Raw genomic sequence first — 21,578 nt, 5'->3', positions numbered from 1 at the left:
GGGGGGGGGGGCGGGGAGGGTGGGGGGGGGGGGCGTCAGGGGGCGCCTGAGGGTGGGGGGGGACGGGGAGGGGGGGGGTGGTGTAAGGGGAATGGGGGTGGGGGGGGGCGTCAGGGGGCGCCCGAGGGTAGGGGGGGGGGAATGGGGAGGGGGGGGGAGGCGTAAGGGGAAAGGGGGTGGGGGGGGGGGGAGGGGGGGGTGTCAGGGGGCGCCCGAGGGTGGGGGGGGACGGGGAGGGTGGGGGTGGTGTAAGGGGAATGGGGGTGGGGGGGGCGTCAGGGGGCGCCCGAGGGTGGGGGGGGGGACGGGGAGGGGGGGGAGGCGTAAGGGGAAAGAGGGTGGGGGGTGGGGGGGGACAGGGAGGGGGGGGAGGCGTAAGGGGAAAGGGGGTGGGGGGGGGACGGGGAGGGGGGGGAGGCGTAAGGGGAAAGGGGGTAAAGGGGGGCTGGGGGGGGGGGTCCCGCGATGCACCCAGGGGTGCCCCCCCCCCCCCCAAAAATTGTCCCCCCCCCCCACGCACGTCAGGTACTGGTTGACGTTCTCGGCCGGCTGCTTGAAGAGCCCCTCGAACTCATCCCGCGCCCACTGGGGGGGGGGGGGGGGGGGGGGGCAAAAAAAAAGGGGGGGGGGGTCAGCGGGGGAGGGGAGACCCAAAACGACCCCCCCCTAAAATCTTGCACCCACGCCATGACCCCAAGCAGCCCCCCCCCGAGGTCCCCCAGGTGGCCCCAAACACCCCCCAGGTGTTTCCAAGCCGCCCCCCCCCCCGCCGTGTCCCCAAGCCCCCCCCCCAATGTCCCCATACCCCCAATGTCCCTGTGCCCCCCCCAATGTCCCCATGCCCCCCACATCCCCACAATGTCCCCATGCCCCCCCTGCCCCCAATGTCCCCATACCCCAATGTCCCCACGTCCCCCCAATGTCCCCGTGTCCCCCCAGTGTCCCCACGCCCCCCAGTGCCCCCCCTGTGTCCCGACACCCCCACCCCATGTCCCCAATCCCCCCCCAATGTCCCCACACCCCCAATGTCCCCATGCCCCCCTCATACCCCCAATGCCCCCCCCGCTGCCAATGTTCCCATACCCCCAATGTCCCCGTGTCCCCCCAATGTCCCCACACCCCCCCCATGTCCCCAAGACCCCCCCAATAACCCCAAACCCTCCCCATATCCCCACGTCCCCACGATGTCCCCATGTCCCCGTGCCCCCCCCGCTGCCAATGTCCCCATACCCCCAATGTCCCCATGTCCCCCCACTGTCCCCATACCCCCAATGTCCCCGTGCCCCCCCACTGTCCCCACACCCCCCCAGTGTCCCCACAGCCCCCCAATGTCCCCACACCCTCCCCATATCCCCACGTACCCCCGATGTCCCCATGTCCCCCCAATGTCCCTGTGCACCCCCCGCTGCCAATGTCCCCATACCCCCAATGTCCCCATACCCTCCCCATACCCCCACACCCTCCCCATATCCCTGTGTCCCCCCAATGTCCCCGTGTCCCCCCAATGTCCCCACACCCCCCCATGTCCCCAAGACCCCCCATGTCCTGACACCCCCACCCCATGTCCCCAAGACCCCCCCAATGTCCCCATACCCTCCCCATATCCCCACATCCCCCCAATCTCCCCGTGTCCCCCCTCTGCCCCCACACCCCCCCATTACCCCCATACCCCCCCCCGTACGCCCCCCCCCAACCCCAAATCCCACCTGCAGCGTGTGCTCGATGGCGTTGGGGAAGTTTTTGAGGGTGCAGATGGGGATGGCCTTCTCGGGGGGGTCCTGGCTGGAGCTGTAGGACTCGCTGAGGAACGGGACCACCACCTGCACGTTGCCCTTGGTGCCCAGCGTCCCCGACTCCAGCAGGGGCTTGCGGTAATACACGCAGCGCCGGTCCATATACAGCCCTGGGGGGGGGAATGGGGGTTATATGGGGCTGGGGGGGCTGTATGGGGCTGTATGGGGCCGGGGGGGGGGAAAAGGGGGTTATATGGGGCTGGGGGGGGGGAAACAGGGGCTGTATGGGGCTGGGGGGGGGGGAAAAGGGGGTTATATGGGGCCGGGGGGGGGAAAAGGGGGTTATATGGGGCTGGGGGGGCTGTATGGGGCTGTATGGGGCTGTATGGGGCTGGGGGGGGGGGGAAACGGGGGTTATATGGGGCCGGGGGGGGGGGAAAAGGGGGTTATATGGGGCCGGGGGGGGGGAAAAGGGGGTTATATGGGGCCGGGGGGGGCTGTATGGGGCCGGGGGGGGGGAAACGGGGGCTGTATGGGGCTGTATGGGGCCGGGGGGGCTGTATGGGGCGCCCCCAGGGCCCGGGGGGGGGAAAACGGGGGCTGTATGGGGCCGGGGGGGCTGTATGGGGCCGGGGGGGGGGAAAAGGGGGTTATGTGGGGCCGGGGGGGGTTATATGGGGCTGGGGGGAGGGAAAAGGGGGTTATATGGGGCCGGGGGGGCTGTATGGGGCTGTGGGGGGGGAAAAGGGGGTTATATGGGGCTGGGAGGGGGGGGAAAGGGGGTTATATGGGGCTGGGGGGGGCTGTATGGGGCCAGGGGGGCTGTATGGGGCTGGGGGGGCTGTATGGGGCTGTATGGGGCTGTATGGGGCTGTATGGGGCTGTATGGGGCTGGGGGGGGGAAAAGGGGGTTATATGGGGCTGGGGGGGGTTATATGGGGCTGTATGGGGCTGTATGGGGCCGGGGGGGGGGGAAAAGGGGGTTATATGGGGCCGGGGGGGGGGGGGAAAGGGGGTTATATGGGGCCGGGGGGGGGCAAAAGGGGGTTATATGGGGCTGGGGGGGCTGTATGGGGCTGTATGGGGCTGTATGGGGCTGGGGGGGGGAAAAGGGGGTTATATGGGGCCGGGGGGGGGGAAAAGGGGGTTATATGGGGCCGGGGGGGCTGTATGGGGCCGGGGGGGCTGTATGGGGCTGGGGGGGGGAAACGGGGGCTGTATGGGGCCGGGGGGGCTGTATGGGGCTGTATGGGGCTGTATGGGGCTGGGGAAGCTGTATGGGGCCGGGGGGGGGGGAAAAGGGGGTTATATGGGGCTGGGGGGGCTGTATGGGGCCGGGGGGGCTGTATGGGGCTGTATGGGGCCGGGGGGAGGGAAACGGGGGCTGTATGGGGCCGGGGGGGGGGAAACAGGGGCTGTATGGGGCTGGGGGGGGGGAAAAGGGGGTTATATGGGGCCGGGGGGGGGCTGTATGGGGCCGGGGGGGGGGGGAAAAGGGGGTTATATGGGGCTGGGGGGGCTATATGGGGCTGTATGGGGCTGTATGGGGCCGGGGGGGGCTCTATGGGGCCAGGGGGGGCTGTATGGGGCTGTATGGGGCTGTATGGGGCTGTATGGGGCTGGGGGGGCTGTATGGGGCTGTATGGGGCTGGGGGGGCTGTATGGGGCTGTATGGGGCTGTATGGGGCCGGGGGGGGGGGAAACGGGGGCTGTATGGGGCCGGGGGGGCTGTATGGGGCCGGGGGGCTGTATGGGGCCAGGGGGGGGGAAAAGGGGGTTATATGGGGCTGGGGGGGCTGTATGGGGCACCCCCAGGGCCCGGGGGGGGGGAAACGGGGGCTGTATGGGGCTGGGGGGGGCTGTATGAGGCTGTATGGGGCTGTATGGGGCCGGGGGGGGGGGGAAAAGGGGGTTATATGGGGCTGGGGGGGGCTGTATGGGGCTGGGGGGGCTGTATGGGGCTGGGGGGGGGGGAAACGGGGGCTGTATGGGGCCGGGGGGGGCTGTATGGGGCCGGGGGGGCTGTATGGGGCTGGGGGGGGGAAACGGGGGCTGTATGGGGCCGGGGGGGCTGTATGGGGCCGGGGGGGGGGAAAAGGGGGTTATATGGGGCCGGGGGGGCTGTATGGGGCTGGGGGGGCTATATGGGGCTGTATGGGGCTGTAGGGGGCTGGGGGGGGCTGTATGGCATCCCAACTGGTATAGGGGCACCCCAACCGGTATAGCGCCCCCCAACTGGTGTAGGGGCCTCTAGGGCAGCACTGGGGCAGCCCTACAGGCCTTTAGGATGTCCTATGGGTCCTCTGAAGACCCTAAACGCCCCTATAGCACCCATATGGGTCCCTTAGGGGACCTAAAGCACCCCATGAGACCCCCCAGCACCCTAAGGACCCCTCACAGCACCCTAAGGACCCCCAGGACACCCCCCAGCACCCACCCCCCTCCCTCATCCCCCTGGGGAAACCTCCGAGCACCCCAAAACCCCCCCAAACCCTTGCCCCGCGGCACCCCGCGGACCCCCCCGGGGAGGGAAACGGGGCCGCAGAGAGGGGGGTGGGGGGCACCCATGGGTGCTCACGGGCGTCGACGTTGTCCAGGGCGTTGGCGACGCCGTCCAGGGCCTCGAAGAAGTCGTCGTCGTAGACGCGCTCGGTGTCGGGGCCCACGCGGTCGGGGCGGCTGCTCACCCGCAGCGCCGGGTTCATCTCCCGCACCGCCGCCGCCGCCCGCTCCGACTTCAGCTTCTGCACCCAAAAAGAGGCCCCGCCCACTCCGAGACACGCCCACCTCGAGCCACGCCCACCTCCCGGACACGCCCCGGTAAGCCCCGCCCCTCCCAGTAGCAACCAGTCTGAGGAAACATCAAACCAGGTTGAACGTTGGCGTTGGGCAACTCAACGAGGTCAAACAACGTTGGTTTGGTCAACTCAACGAGGTCAACTCAACGTTGGTCAACTCAACCTTGGTCAACTCAACCTTGGTCAACTCAACGTTGGTCAACTCAACAAGGTCAACTCAACGTTGGTCAACTCAACGAGGTCAACTCAACGTTGGTCAACTCAACCTTGGTCAACTCAACCTTGGTCAACTCAACGAGGTCAACTCAACCTTGGTCAACTCAATGTTGGTCAACTCAACGAGGTCAACTCAACGTTGGTCAACTCAACCTTGGTCAACTCAACGTTGGCCAACTCAACGTTGGTCAACTCAACGAGGTCAACTCAACGTTGGTCAACTCAACCTTGGTCAACTCAATGAGGTCAACTCAACTTTGGTCAACGCAACGTTGGCCAACTCAATGTTGGTCAACTCAACGAGGTCAACTCAACCTTGGTCAACTCAACGTTGGTCAACTCAACCTTGGTCAACTCAACGTTGGTCAATTCAACGAGGTCAACTCAACGTTGGCCAACTCAAATTGGTCAACTCAACGTTGGTCAACTCAACCTTGGTCAACTCAACGAGGTCAACTCAACGAGGTCAACTCAACCTTGGTCAACTCAACGTTGGTCAACACAAATTGGTCAACTCAACCTTGGTCAACTCGACGTTGGTCAACTCAACGTTGGTCAACTCAACGTTGGTCACCTCAACACAACGTTGGCTCCTGCCCCGTGGACCTCACCCCATTGTCCCCTACCCCTCAAAGGGTCCCCCCACTCCCCCTGCCACCCCCACAGGCTCCTCCCCCTTCGTCCCTGCCCCTCACCGTGACATCCCAGGGCCGGAAGAGGAACTGGCGGTTGAGGTTGGACTTCTCGATGGTGTCCATGTCGGTGACGGTGATGGACCCTTCGGGCCCGCAGCCCAGCCCCACCATGGCGAAGTTCTTCAGCAGCTCGCAGCCGATGGCCCCTGCCCCCACCTGCACCCGGGGACACGTGGGGACGTGTGGGGACACGTGGGGACACGTGGGGACACGTGGGGACGCGGCCCGAGGTAGCCCAGGAGGGCTGGGGACACGTGGAGGGCGAGGAGGAGGGGACAAAGGGACGGTTGGGGACGCACGGGGGAGGTTTGAGATGTTTGGGGACATCTGGGGGACCCATGGGGACATTTGGGGGACCTACAAGGACCTTTGGGGACACACAAGGACAGCTGGGGGAGCCACAAGGACATTTGGGGGACCTATGGGGACACTTGGGGGATCTATGGGGACATCTGGGGGACCCATGGGGACATTTGAAGGACCCGCGAGGATATCTGGGGAACCTACAAGGACATTTGGGGGACCCATGGGGACACTTGGGGGACCTATGGGGACATCTGGGGGACCCATGGGGACATTTGGGGGACCCACAGGGACATTTGGGGGACCCATGGGGACACTTGGGGACCCACAGGGACATTTGGGAGATCTATGGGGACATCTGGGGAACCTACAAGGACATTTGGGGGACCCATGGGGACACTTGGGGGACCTATGGGGACATCTGGGGGACCCATGGGGACATTTGGGGGACCTACAAGGACCTTTGGGGGACCCATGAGGACACTTGGGCGATCTATGGGGACATCTGGGGGACCCATGGGGACATTTGGGGGACCTACAAGGACCTTTGGGGACCCACAAGTACAGCTGGGGGAGCCACAAGGACATTTGGGGGACCTATGGGGACACTTGGGGGATCTATGGGGACATCTGGGGGACACATGGGGACATCTAGGGGATCTATGGGGACATTTGGGGGACCCATGGGGATACTTGAAGGACCCGCGAGGATATTTGGGGAACCTACAAGGACATTTGGGGGACCCACAAGTACATCTGGGGGACCCACAAGGACATTTAGGGGACCCACGGGGACACTTGAAGGACACACGAGGATATTTGGGGGACCCATGGGGACACTTGGGGGATCTATGGGGACATCTGGGGGACCCAAGGGGACATTTGGGGGATCCATGGGGACATTTGGGGGACCCATGGGGACATCTGGGGAACCTACAAGGACATTTGGGGGACCCATGGGGACACTTGGGGGATCTATGGGGACATCTGGGGGACCCATGGGGACACTTGGGGATCTATGGGGACATCTGGGGGACCCATGGGGACATTTGGGGGATCTACAAAGACATCTGTGGGACCCACAAGGACATTTGGGGGACCCATGGGGATCTATGGGGACATCTGGGGGACCCATGGGGACATCTGGGGGACCCACGAGGACATTTGGGGGACCCATGGGGACATCTGTGGGCCCACAACCCAAGGTCTCCCAGTTAGGCTGGGGACACCCAGATGGGAAGCGGGTGGGGTGGGGGTCACCGGGAGAACCCGTGGGGCCCCGTGGGGCCATTTGGGGTCCCCATGGGTCCATTTGGGTCTATTTGGGGACATTTGGGGACAGTTGGGGACATTTGGGGCCACTGACCACGAAGTACTTCTGGTTGCCCAGCTTGGCCTGCAGGTCGGCCCCGAAGACGGCGATCTGCCCGTCGTAGCGGCTGTTGCGCTGCGGTGACACGGGGGGGGCGTCACCCACCCCACCCAAGGGTGCCCCCCCCGCTCCCGGAGCACCCATGGGTGCCTCTCGCAGCAGGCGCCCACCCACGGGTGTCCCCAAAAAGGTGGCCCCACCCCGTGGGTGTCCTCAAGGGGTGACCACCCATGGGTGCTCCGTCACCAGTGACCACCCCAAGGTGGCCCAGCACCCATGGGTGTCCCCAAGGGGGTGCCCACCCATGGGTGTCCCCAACCAGACACCCACCCCGAGGAGATGCCCACCCATGGGTGTCCTCAACCAGACACCCACCACAAGGAGATGCCCACCCATGGGTGCTCCGTCACCAGTGACCACCCCAAGATGCCCAGCACCCATGGGTGTCCTCAAGGGGTGACCACCCATGGGTGTCCTCAAGGAGATGCCCACCCATGGGTGCTCCATCACCAGCGACCACCCATGGCCAGCACCCACCCCAAGGAGATGCCCACCCATGGGTGTCCTCAACCAGACACCCACCCTGAGGAGATGCCCACCCATGGGTGCTCCATCCCCAGCGACCACCCCAAGGAGATGCCCAGCACCCATGGGTGTCCCCAAGGGGGTGACCACCCATGGGTGCTCCGTCACCAGTGACCACCCCAAGGTGGCCCAGCACCCATGGGTGTCCTCAAGGGGTGACCACCCATGGGTGTCCTCAACCAGACACCCACCACAAGAAGGTGCCCACCCATGGGTGCTCCATCACCAGCGACCACCCATGACCAGCACCCATGGGTGTCCTCAAGGAGGTGCCCACCCATGGGTGCTCCATCACCAGCGACCACCCCAAGAAGATGCCCAGCACCCATGGGTGTCCTCAAGGGGGTGTCCACCCATGGGTGTCCTCAAGGAGGTGCCCACCCATGGGTGCTCCATCACCAGCGACCACCCCAAGAAGATGCCCAGCACCCATGGGTGTCCTCAAGGGGGTGACCACCCATGGCCAACACCCACCCTGAGGAGATGCCCACCCATGGGTGTCCTCAAGGGGTGCCCACCCATGGCCACCACCCACCCCGAGGAGATGCCCACCCATGGGTGCTCCATCACCAGCACCCACCCCAAGGAGGTTCCCACCCATGGGTGCCCCCATCAGACACCCCACCCACTTCCAGACCCCCACCCACATCCATCCAACCCCAAGAAGACCCCAACCTACCCCAAGAAGACGCCCAACCAGGGGTCTCCCATGGGTGCCACCCCCCCCACCCCCCCCCATGGGTGCCCCCATGGGTGCTGACCGGGCGGCACTGCTCCTCGGTGAGCAGGGTCTCCTTGTTCTCCTCGGGGAGGCACTCGAGGGCGTCGAAGTAGAGCCACTGCGTGATGGGCGTGAACTTCCCCGACACCGCCTGCGGGGCCACCAGCACCCTCAGGGACACGGGGGACAGGGTGACAAATGTCCCTGGCCACCGAGGTCCCACGGGACCCGGGTGGCCATAAAAAGGACCCGGGTGGCCACGAGGGGACACGGTTGACCAAGGAGCGGGATGGTGATGGCCAAGGTGTGGGGACAATGTTGGCCAAGGAGGGGACACTGTTGACCAGGAGGGGACACCATTGACCAAGAGGTGTCACCATTGACCAAGGAGGGACACCATTGACCAAGGGAGGTCACCATTGACTGGGAGTGGTCACCATTGACTGGGAGGGGTCACCATTGACTGGGGGGGGTCACCATTGACTGGGGGGGGACACCATTGACCAGGGGGGGACACCATTGACCAAAGGGGGACACCGTTGACTGGGAGGGGACACCATTGACCGGGAGGGGTCACCATTGACCGGGAGGGGACACCATTGACTGGGAGGGGTCACCATTGACCAAGAGGGGTCACCATTGACTGGGAGGGGACACCATTGACCGGGGGGGACACCGTTGACCAGGGGGGGACACCGTTAACTGGGAGGGGTCACCATTGACCAGGAGGGGACACCATTAACTGGGGGGGACACCGTTGACCAGGAGGGGACACTGTTGACCGGGAGGGGACACCATTGACCAGGAGGGGTCACCGTTGACCAGGGGGGGTCACCGTTGACTGGGAGGGGTCACCATTGACTGGGAGGGGACACCATTGACCGGGAGGGGACACCATTGACCGGGGGGGACACCATTGACTGGGAGGGGACAACATTGACCAGGGGGGGACACCGTTGACTGGGAGGGGACACCATTGACTGGGAGTGGTCACCATTGACCGGGAGGGGTCACCATTGACTGGGAGGGGACACCATTGACCAAGAGGGGCACCGTTGACCGGGAGGGGACACCGTTGACTGGGAGGGGTCACCATTGACTGGGAGGGGACACCATTGACTGGGAGGGGACACCATTGACTGGGAGGGGACACCATTGACCAAGGGAGGACATTGTTGACCAAGGGGGGTCACCGTTGACCAGGAGGGGACACCGTTGACTGGGAGGGGACACCGTTGACTGGGAGGGGACACCATTGACTGGGAGGGGACACAGTTGACCGGGAGGGGACACCGTTGAGCGGGGGGCCACCCCACCCCGTACCTTCATGACCTCCTGTGCCGCCAGCCCCCCGATGAAGGCGTTGACGGGCGCCAGGTCCCCGGTGGCCTGGAAGGCCAGCTCCCGCAGCAGCTCCTCGTCCAGCTCCGCGCCCGGGGCCAGCTCCCGGGCCATGGCCACCACCTCGGCCGCGTCACCCTGGTGGGAGCGAGGGGACAGTTGGGGACGCCGTGGGGACGCCGGGAGGTGGCACCCAAAGGGGGCCCTCGGGGATATCTCCAGCCATAAGCGTGGTGACATGGGGTGGTGGCTCCATGTGGGGTCTACTGGGGACAGCTCTGGGGACATCGCAGCGTGACCTGGTGGCCACCATGTCCCCAGTGTCCCCAGTGTCCCCAAGTGGAGGTTGGGCCATTCAAGGCGGCCACCTTGGCTCAGGACCTGGTGGCCACCATGTCCCCAACGTCCCCAACATGCCCAATGTCTCCAAGAGGTGGTTGGGTCATTCAAGGTGGCCATGTTGCTTCAAGACCTGGTGGCCACCATGTCCCCAATGTCCCCAAGAGGTGGTTGGGCCATGGGAGGTGGCCGTGTTGGCTCGGGACCTGGTGGCCACCATGTCCCCAATGTCCCCAAGGGGTGGTTGGGCCATTCAAGGTGACCACACTGGCTCAGGACCTGGTGGCCACCACGTCCCCAATGTCCCCAATATCCCCAAGTGGAGGTTGGGCCATTCAAGGCGGCCATGTTGGCTCAGGACCTGGTGGCCACCACGTCCCCAATGTCCTCAAAAGGTGGCTGGGTCATTCAAAGTGGCCACATTGGCTCAGGACCTGGTGGCCACCACGTCCCCAACGTCCCCAAGAGGTGGTTGGGCCATTCAAGGCGGCCATGTTGGTTCAGAACCTGGTGGCCACCACGTCCCAAATGTCCCCAACACCCTCAACGTCCCCAAGTGGTGTTTGGGCCATTCAAGGTGGCCACATTGGCTCAGAACCTGGTGGCCACCACGTCCCCAATATCCCCAACGTCCCCAGGAGGTGGTTGGGCCACTCAAGGTGGCCACACTGGCTCAGAACCTGGTGGCCACCACGTCCCCGTTGTCCCCAACGTCCCCAAGTGTTGGTTGGGTCATGGCAGGTGGCCACATTAGTTCAAGACCTGGTGGCCACCATGTCCCCAATGTCCCCAAGAGGTGGTTGGGTCATTCAAGGCGGCCACCTTGGCTCAGAACCCGGTGGCCACCACGTCCCCGTTGTCCCCAAGCCCCCCGACCTGGTGGCGCGGCCGTGGGGGGCGGCCGTGCTGCTGCATGAAGCGGTGCAGCGCCTGCCAGCCCCAGTGCAGCATGGGGGGGCGCTCCGCCTTCCCGAAATCCGTCAGCAGCATCTCCGGCTCCGCCAGCGACTCCCGAAGACGCTTCTGCAAGGGGGGGGACAGCGGGGACACGAGGGGGGGGCACGAGGTGAACACGCAGCCACTCCCAGTAAACCCAGTCCCCCGTAATCCCGTGCTAGTAGCCCCTAATCCCTTGCCAATACCCTTTAATCCCTTGCCAATATCCCCTAATCCCTTGCCAATACCCCCAATCCCTTATTAATACCCCAATCCCTTGCCAATATCCCCTAATCCCTTGTCAATAACCCCAATCCCTTATTAATATCCTCTAATCCCTTGCCAATAATCCCTAATCCCTTGCCAATACCCCCTAATCCCTTATTAATACCCCCTAATCCCTTATTAATACCCCCAATCCCTTATTAATATCCCCTAATCCCTTGCCAATACCCCCAATCCCTTGCCAATATCCCCTAATCCCTTATTAATACCCAAAATCCCTTGCCAATAACCCCTAATCCCTTATTAATACCCCCAATCCCTTGCCAATAATCCCTAATCCCTTGCCAATATCCCCTAATCCCTTATTAATACCCCCAATCCCTTATTAATACCCCTAATCCCTTGCCAATACCCCCAATCCCTTATCAATACCCCCTAATCCCTTGCCAATACCCCATAATCCCTTGCCAATTCTCCCTAATCCCTTATTAATACCCCTTGCCAATTAATCCCTTGCCAATACCCCCAATCCCTTGCCAATAACCCCTAATCCCTTGCCAATATCCCCTAATCCCTTATTAATACCCCCAATCCCTTGCCAATATCCCCTAATCCCTTATTAATACCCCCAATCCCTTGCCAATACTCCCTAATCCCTTATTAATATCCCCTAATCCATTGCCAATAACCCTAATCCCTTATCAATACCCCCAATCCCTTAATACCCCCAATCCCTTACCAATATCCCCTAATCCCTTTCTAATCCCCCCTAATCCCTCTTAATCCCATCCCAGCCTCTCTCAGTGACCCCATAACCCCCTCCCAGTCCCTCCCAGTAACCCCCAGTCTCTCACAATCCCCTCCCAGTGCTCCCCGATCTGCCATAATCTCCGTCCCAGTTCCTCCCAGTTCCTCCCAGTCCCCAACAATCCCCTCCCAGTACCCCCCAATCCCTCATAACCCCCCTCCCAGTGCCCCCCAATCCCCTATAACCCTCTCCCAGTCCCCATAAACCCCCCCCGGGGACCTCCCAATCCCCCCTCCAGCCCCCAGCGACCCCCTCCCAGTCCCTCCCAGTGCTCCCAGTGCCACTCACGAAGCGGATGTGCTTGGGCATCTTGACCTGGGTGACGATCCCCCCCCGCACGTAGTCCCCGTACCCGCTGGTGTCCCCGATGCTGAAGGTGTAGGGTCCTGGGGGGGGGAACAGGGTCACCACGGCACCCGGGACCCCCCCCCCCCAAAAAGGGACCCCCAGGGGGGACCCCAATATCCGAGGACCCCCCCCAAAAAAATCCAAATGTCCCCAAAAAGGGACCCAAGCAACCCCAAAAGGGTCCCAGGGCCCAGATCCGTCTGTGCCCCCACCCCAAAGAGACTCAAATGTCCCTAAAAGGGACACAAATGTCCCCAAAAGAGATTTAATTGTCCCCAAAAAGAACCCAAATGTTCCCCAAAGGAACCCAAATGTCACCAAAATGTACCCAAATGCACCAAGTAACCCCAAAAAGGACCCAAGCATCCCAAAAAGGACCCAAGCATCACAAGTAACCCCAAAAAGGACCCCAATGATCCCAAAAGGGACCCAAAACTCCTCAAATGGGATTCAAGAGTCCCCTAAATAGAACCTAACTTCCCCAAAAAGGACCAAAGCATCCCCAAAATGGCCCTTAAACACCCCAAAACAGATCCAAAACTCCCCCAAAGGGACCTAAGTGTCCCCAAAAGGGAGGCAAACATCCCAAGTGCCCCTAAAAAGGACCCCAGTGTCCCCAAATGGGACCCTAAATCCCCCCAATGGGACCCGAAACTCCCCAAAAGGGCCTCAAGCGTCCCCAAAAGGGCCCCAAGCGTCCCCAAAAGGGCCCCTAAATTCCCCAAAAGGACGAGTGCCCCCAAAATGGACCCTAAACTCCCTAAAAGGGCCCCAAACGTCCCCAAAAGGGACCCTAAACTCCCTAAAAGGGCCCCAAGCGCCCCTAAAAGGGACCCTAAACTCTCTAAAAGGGCCCCAAGCGCCCCCAAAAGGGCCCCAAGCATCCCCAAAAGGGCCCCTAAATTCCCCCAAAGAGCCCAAAGCGTCCCCAAAAGGGACCTCAAGTCCCCCAAAGCGACCCTAAATTCCCCAAAAGGGCCCCAAGCACCCCCAAAAGGGACCTGTGTGTCCCCAAAAAGGCCCCAAACGTCCCCAAAAGGGCCTCAAGCACCCCTAAAAGGGACCCTAAATTCCCCAAAAGGGCCCCAAACGTCCCTAAAAGGGCCCCAAGTGTCCCCAAAAGGGCCCCGAGCATCCCCAAAAGGGACCTAAACTCCCTAAAAGGGCCCCAATGTCCCCAAAAAGGCCCCAAGCGTCCCTAAAAGGGACCCTAAACTCCCTAAAAGGGCCCCAAGCATCCCCCAAAAGACCCCAAGCGTCCCCAAAAGGACCCCAAGAGCCCCCAAAAGGGCCCCAAGCGTCCCCAAAAGGGCCCCTAAATTCCCCAAAATGGCTCCAAGCATCCCCAAAAGGGACCCTAAATTCCCAAAAGGGCCCCGAGCGCCCCCAAAAGGGACCCTAAACTCCCCAAAAGGTCCCCAAGCATCCCTAAAAGGGCCCCAAGCACCCCCAAAAGGGACCCTATATTCCCCCAAAGAGCCCAAAGCGTCCCCAAAAGGGACCTCTGTGTCCCCAAAAGGGCCCCAAGCGTCCCCAAAAGGGACCCTAAATTCCCCAAAAGGGCTCCAAGCATCCCCAAAAGGGCCCCAAGTGCCCCCAGAAGGGAACCTAAACTCCCCAAAAGGGCCCCAAGCATCCCCAAAAGGGACCTGTGTGTCCCCAAAAAGGCCCCAAACGTCCCCAAAAGGGCCTCAAGCACCCCTAAAAGGGACCCTAAATTCCCCAAAAGGGCCCCAAACGTCCCTAAAAGGGCCCCAAGTGTCCCCAAAAGGGCCCTGAGCATCCCCAAAAGGGACCCTAAACTCCCTAAAAGGGCCGCAAGCGTCCCTAAAAGGGCCCCGAGCGCCCCCAAAAGGGACCCTAAACTCCCTAAAAGGGCCCCAAGCGTCCCCAAAAGGGCCCCGAGCGCCCCCAAAAGGGACCCTAAACTCCCTAAAAGGGCCCCAAGCGTCCCCAAAAGGGCCCCAAGTGCCCCTAAAAGGGACCCTAAACTCCCTAAAAGGGACCCTAAATTCCCCCAAAGGGGCCCAAACATCCCCAAAAAGGACGCTAAAGTCCCCCAAAGCGACCCTAAAGCCCCCAAAAGGGCCCCAAGTGTCCCCAAAAGGGACCCTAAATTACCCAAAAGGGCCCCAAGAGCCCCTAAAAGGGACCCTAAATTCCCTAAAAGGACCCCAAGCTTTCCTAAAAGGGCCCCGACCGCCCCCAAAAGGGATCTGTGTCACCAAAAAGGCCCCAAGAGCCCCCAAAAGGGCCCCAAGCATCCCCAAAAGGGCCCCAAGCGCCCCCAAAAGGTCCCCTAAATTCCCCAAAATGGCTCCAAGCATCTCCAAAAGGGACCCTAAATTCCCCAAAAGGGCCCCGAGCGCCCCCAAAAGGGCCCCAAGCGACCCCAAAAGGGCCCCAAGCATCCCCAAAAAGGCCCCAAGCATCCCCAAAAAGGCCCCAAACGTCCCCAAAAGTGCCCCCAAGCCCGCAGCCCCCCCCCCACCCCCCCCAAAAATTTTTGGGGCCGCACCGAGGACGCGGATCTCGACGGGGCCGCAGGAGTTGAGCTCGTCCATGCCCTCCACCTCGGTGAAGGTGACGAAGTCGCCGGTCTCGAAGCCGTGCCGCGCCTCGTCCAGGCACGTCACCCTCCCCGGGACACCCCTGGGGGGGAAATTTGGGGGAAAAAACATCAATTTGATGATTTTTGGGGTTTTTTTTTGGGGCGGATTTGGGGTTTTTTGGGCCCGGAGGTACCTTGGTGACCATGGAGACCATGGCGCTGAGAGGCTGCTCCCCGTTGGTGTCCGTCACCACCATGTCGTCCCCAAAATCACAGAACAGCTGCCTGGGGGGGGGACACGGGAATTTGGGGGGGTCACAGGGGGACCCCCGGGACCCCACAAGTTCGGGGACACCCCAAAAAGGACCCTAAAAGGGGTGGGATCCCCCCAGGAATGGAGAATCCCAAAAACGGGAGCGGGGCGCATGGTGCCAAAAGGGAGATGGGAATTTGGGGGGGGACACGGGAATTTGGGGGGGGACACGGGGACAAGGGGGGGTCAAATGGGGACCCCCGGGACCCCACAAACCCGGGGATACCCCAAAAAGGACCCCAAAAAAGGGTCGGATCCACCCAGGAAGGGAGCATCCCAAAAACGGGAGCGGGGCGCATGGTGCCAAAAGGGAGATGGGAATTTGGGGGAGACACAGGAATTTGGGGGGGACACGGGAATTTGGGGGGGGGACACGGGGACAAGGGGGGGTCAAATGGGGACCCCCGGGACCCCAAAAGCCCGGGGATACCCCAAAAAGGACCCTAAAAGGGTTGGGATCCCCCAAGGAATGGAGAATCCCAAAAACGTGAGCGGGGCGCATGGTGCCAAAAGGGAGATGGGAATTTGGGGGGGGACACGGGAATTTGGGGGGGGACACGGGAATTTGGGGGGGACACGGGAATTTGGGGGGGGGACACGGGGACAAGGGGGGGTCAGATGGGGACCCCCGGGACCCCACAAGTCCGGGGATACCCCAAAAAGGACCCCAAAAAAAGGTGGGATCCCTCCCGGAATGGAGAATCCCAAAAACAGGAGCGGGGCGCATGGTGCCAAAAGGGAGATGGGAATTTTTTGGGGGGGACACGGGAATTTGGGGGGGGACATGGGAATTTGGGGGGGGACACGGGAATTTGGGGGGGTCAAATGGGGACCCCCGGGACCCCACAAGTTCGGGGATACCCCAAAAGGGACCCCAAAAATGGGTGGGATCCCCCCAGGAATGGAGAATCCCGAAAATGGGAGCGGGGCGCACGGGGTTGGTGCCGAAAGGAGATGGGAATTTTTTTTGGGGGGGGGACACAGGAATTTGGGGGGGGACACGGGGACAAGGGGGGGTCAGACGGGGACCCCCGGGACCCCACAAACCCGGGGATACCCCAAAAAGGACCCCAAAAAAGGGTGGAATCCCCCCGGATTGGAGCATCCCGAAAATGGGACCAGGGCGCATGGGGTTGGTGCCGAAAGGGAGATGGGAATTTTTTTGGGGGGGGGACACGGGAATTTGGGGGGGGACATGGGAATTTGGGGGGGGACACGGGAATTTGGGGGGGTCAAATGGGGACCCCCAGGACCCCACAAGTTCGGGGATACCCCAAAAAGGATCCCAAAAAAGGGTGGGATCCCCCAAGGAATGGAGAATCCCAAAAACGGGAGTGGGGCGCATGGTGCCAAAAGGGAGATGGGAATTTTTTTTTGGGGGGGACACGGGAATTTGGGGGGGGGACACGGGAATTTGGGGGGGGACACGGGGACAAGGGGGGGTCAGGCGGGGACCCCCGGGACCCCAAAAGCCCGGGGATACCCCAAAAAGGACCCCAAAAAAGGGTGGGATCCCTCCCAGAATGGAGAATCCCAAAAACGGGAGCGGGGCGCATGGTGCCAAAAGGGAGATGGGAATTTTTGGGGGGGGGACACGGGAATTTGGGGGGGGACACGGGAATTTGGGGGGGTCAGACGGGGACCCCCGGGACCCCAAAAGCCCGGGGATACCCCAAAAAGGATCCCAAAAAAGGGTGGGATCATCCCGGAATGGAGAATCCCAAAAACGGGAGCGGGGCGCACGGTGCCAAAAGGGAGATGGGAATTTGGGGGGGGACACGGGAATTTGGGGGGGGGGGACATGGGGACAAGGGGGGGTCACAGGGGGACCCCCAGGACCCCAAAAGCCCGGGGATACCCCAAAAGGGACCCCAAAAAAGGGTGGGAGCCCCCCCGGAATGGAGAATCCCAAAAACAGGAGCAGGGCGCGTGGTGCCAAAAGGGAGATGGGAATTTTTTGGGGGGGGGGACACTGGAATTTGGGGGGGGACACGGGGACAAGGGGGGGTCAAATGGGGACCCCCGGGACCCCAAAAGCCCGGGGATACCCCAAAAAGGACCCTAAAAGGGTTGGGATCCCCCCCGGAATGGAGAACCCCGAAAATGGGACCAGGGTGCATGGGGTTGGTGCCGAAAGGGAGATGGGAATTTAGGGGGGGACACTGGAATTTGGGGGGGGACACGGGAATTTGGGGGGGTCAGACGGGGACCCCCGGGACCCCACAAGTTCGGGGATACCCCAAAAAGGACCCCAAAAAAGGGTGGGATCCCCCCCGGAATGGAGAATCCCAAAAAACTGGAGCGGGGCGCATGGTGCCAAAAGGGAGATGGGAATTTTTGGGGGGGGACACGGGAATTTGGGGGGGACACGGGGACAAGGGGGGGTCAAATGGGGACCCCCGGGACCCCACAAGGCCAGGGAAACCCCAAAAAGGACCCCAAAAAAGGGTGGGATCCCACCCGGAATGGAGAATCCCGAAAATGGGACCGGGGCGCATGGGGTTGGTGCCGAAAGGAGATGGGAATTTTTTTTTGGGGGGGGGGGACACGGGAATTTGGGGGGGGACACGGGGACAAGGGGGGGGTCAGATGGGGACCCCCGGGACCCCACAAGTTCGGGGATACCCCAAAAAGGACCCCAAAAAGGGGTGGGATCCCCCCCGGAATGGAGAATCCCAAAAACAGGAGCGGGGCGCATGGTGCCAAAAGGGAGATGGGAATTTGGGGACCCCCCCCAAAAAAGGGACCCTGACATTTGGGGACCCCCCCAAAAAGGACCCAGATGGCCCCAAAAGGGAACCTGACATTTGGGGAAACCCCAAAAGGAACCCAGGAATTTGGGGACCCCCCCCAAAAAGGACCCAGATATTTGGGGATCCCCCAAAAGAAAGCCAAGTGTGCCCCAAAAAGATCCCAAACATTTCAGGACCCCCCCAAAAAAGGAACCCAAGCATCTGGGGACACCCAAAAGGGACCCCAAAAATTTGGGGACACCCCAAAAGGGACACCGAAAATTTGGGGACCCCCCCCAAGAAAAGGAACCCAAGCATTTGAAAACACCCCCAAAAGGGACCCGTGCGTCCCCAAAACAGGACCCAGACATATAGAAACACTCCAAAAAGGACCCCAAACATTTGGGGCCAACCCAAAAAGGACCCCCAAAATTTTGGGACACCCTAAAGGGACCCCAAAAATCTGGGAACCCCCCAAAAAGGAACCCAAGCATTTGGAAACACCCCCAAAAGGGACCCGGGCATCCCCAAAACAGGACCCAGACCTATGGGGACACCCCAAAAAGGACCCCAAACATTTGGGGACAACCCAAAAAGGAACCCCATAAATTTGGGGACCCCCGTCTGACCCCAAAAAATTGGGGACACCCCCAAAAAGGAACCCAAGAGTTTGGGGACATCCCGAAAAGAGACCCATGCGTCCCCAAAACAGGACCCAGACATATAGGGACACACCAAAAGGGACCCCAAAATTTTGGGGACACCCTAAAAGGGACCCCAAACATTTGGGGACCCCCAGATGACCCCAAAAATTTGGGGACACCCCCAAAAAGGAACCCAAGCATTTGGAAACACCCCCAAAAGGGACCTGGGCATCCCTAAAAAGGACCCAAACATATAGGAACACCCCTAAAAGGACCCCAAACATTTAGGAACCCCCCCCAAAGGGACCCCAAAAATTTTGGGACACCCTAAAGGGACCCCAGAAATCTGGGAACCCCCCAAAAAGGACCCCAAGCATTTAGGGACACCCCCAAAGGGACCCGTGCGTCCCCAAAACAGGACCCAGACCTATGGGGACACCCCTAAAAGGACCCCAAACATTTGGGGAGCCCCTAAAGGGACTCCAAAAATCTGGGAACCACCCAAAAAAGGAACCTGAGCATTTGGAAACACCCCCAAAAGGGACCCATGCGTCCCCAAAACAGGACCCAGACCTATAGGGACACCCCTAAAAGGACCCCAAACATTTGGGGACACCCAGCCGACCCCAAAAATTTGGGGACTCCCCCAAAAAGGAACCCAAGCATTTGGGGACACCCCCAAAAGGGACCCGGGTGTCCCCAAAAGGGACCCGTGCATCCCCAAAACAGGACCCAGACCTATGGGGACACCCCAAAAGGGACCCCAAACATTTGGGGACACCCCCAAAAGGAACCCCAAAATTTTGGGACACCCTAAAGGGACCCCAAAAATCTGGGAACCCCCCCAAAAAGGAACCCAAGCATTTGGGGACATCCCAAAACGGACCTGGACATCCCTAAAAAGAACCCAAACATATAGGAACACCCCTAAAGGGACCCCAAACATTTAGGAACACCCTAAACGGACACCAAACATTTAGGGACACCCCTACAAGGACCCCAAAAATTTGGGAAGCCCCTAAAGGGACCCCAAAAATCTGGGAACCCCCCAAAAAAGGAACCTGAGCATTTGGAAACACCCCCAAAAGGGACCCGGGCATCCCCAAAAGGGACCCGTGCGTCCCCAAAACAGGACCCAGACCTATGGGGACACCCCTAAAAGGACCCCAAACATTTGGGAACCCCCCTAAAGGGACCCCAAAAATTTTGGGACACCCTAAAGGGACCCCAAAAATCTGGGAACCCCCCAAAAAGGACCCCAAGCATTTAGGGACACCCCCAAAATGGACCCGGGCATCCCCAAAAGGGACCCGTGCGTCCCCAAAACAGGACCCAGACATATAGGGACACCCCAAAAGGGACCCCAAAAATTTAGGGACACCCCAAAAAGGACCCCAAAAATTTTGGGGTGCCCCCCCCTTACCCGAAAAGCCCCCGCGTGTCGGCCACCACCAGTTTGATGCCGCGGCTGTGGCAGAAGTCGCCCACCCAGAGCTGCTCCTCCAGGGGGGAGTTGGTCAGGACCACCACCTGCTGGGGTCAGTTATGGGGTCAGTTATGGGGTCAGTTATGGGGTCGGGGTCAGAGGGCACGGGTATGGGGTCAGAGGGCACGGGTATGGGGTCAGGGGGACGGGTATGGGGTGGGTACGGGGTCATATATAGGGTCGGATACACGGATATGGGGTCAGGGTCACGGGTATGGGGTCAGGACCACCACCTGCGGGGCGTTATGGGGTCAGGTATGGGGTCAGTTATGGGGTCAGTTATGGGGTCGGGGTCAGGGGGCACGGGTATGGGGTCAGGGGGACGGGTATGGGGTGGGTACGGGGTCATATATGGGGTCGGATACAGGGATATGGGGTCAGGGTCACGGGTATGGGTCAGGACCACCACCTGTGGGGCGTTATGGGGTCAGTTATGGGGTCAGTTATGGGGTCGGGGGCTGGGGGGCGGGTATGGGGTCAGGGGGGCGGGTATGGGGTCAGGGGGATGGGTATGGGGTGGGTATGGGGTCATATATAGGGTCAGATACAGGGATATGGGGTCAGGACCACCACCTGCGGGGCGTTATGGGGTCAGTTATGGGGTCAGTTATAGGGTCGGGGGCTGGGGGGTGGGTATGGGGTCAGGGGGGTGGGTATGGGGTGGGTACGGGGTCATATATAGGGTCAGGTACACGGATATGGGGTCAGGGTCACGGGTATGGGGTCAGGACCACCACCGCGGGGCGTTATGGGGTCAGTTATGGGGTCAGTTATGGGGTCGGGGTCAGGGGGCATGGGTATGGGGTCAGGGGGCACGGGTATGGGGTCAGGGGAATGGGTATGGGGTGGGTATGGGGTCATATATAGGGTCAGATACAGGGATATGGGGTCAGGACCACCACCTGCGGGGGCGTTATGGGGTCAGTTATGGGGTCAGGGGCTGGGGGGCGGCTATGGGGTCAGGGGGCACGGGTATGGGGTCAGGGGGCACGGGTATGGGGTGGGTACGGGGTCATATATAGGGTCAGGTACTTGGTTATGGGGTCAGATACACGGATATGGGGTCAGGACCACCACCTGCGGGGCGTTATGGGGTCACTTATAGGGTCAGTTATGGGGTCAGTTATGGGGTCGGGGTCAGAGGGCACGGGTATGGGGTCAGGGGAACGGGTATGGGGTCAGGGGGACGGGTGTGGGGTGGGTATGGGGTCATATATAGGGTCAGATACAGGGATATGGGGTCAGATACACGGATATGGGGTCAGGACCACCACCTGCGGGGCGTTATGGGGTCACTTATGGGGTCAGTTATGGGGTCGGGGTCAGGGGGCACGGGTATGGGGTCAGGGGGATGGGTATGGGGTCAGGGGGATGGGTATGGGGTGGGTATGGGGTCATATATGGGGTCAGATACAGGGTTATGGGGTCAGGG

At 61.5% G+C, this 21,578-nt stretch overlaps 1 protein-coding gene across 1 annotated transcript; it reads right to left on the bottom strand.

The window, feature by feature from the left end:
- Positions 1-446: 446 nt before the first annotated feature.
- On the bottom strand, positions 447-20,199 carry LOC137849065 (ubiquitin-like modifier-activating enzyme 1; the record flags this gene model as incomplete). The annotated part of the gene is given in 13 exon segments (XM_068668545.1): positions 447-585; positions 1,707-1,903; positions 4,312-4,477; positions 5,443-5,598; positions 7,112-7,192; positions 8,464-8,574; positions 9,747-9,902; positions 10,980-11,126; positions 12,361-12,458; positions 14,939-15,056; positions 15,058-15,072; positions 15,166-15,256; positions 20,084-20,199. Coding segments are annotated over 13 exon segments (1,591 nt in total), but the record flags the coding sequence as incomplete, so codon positions are not given.
- Positions 20,200-21,578: the final 1,379 nt, after the last annotated feature.

The sequence above is a fragment of the Anas acuta genome, unplaced genomic scaffold, assembly GCF_963932015.1.
Source record: "Anas acuta unplaced genomic scaffold, bAnaAcu1.1 SCAFFOLD_390, whole genome shotgun sequence".
In the NCBI taxonomy this organism is placed as follows: domain Eukaryota; kingdom Metazoa; phylum Chordata; class Aves; order Anseriformes; family Anatidae; genus Anas; species Anas acuta.
This window is presented reverse-complemented; position numbering and strand designations above follow the sequence as displayed.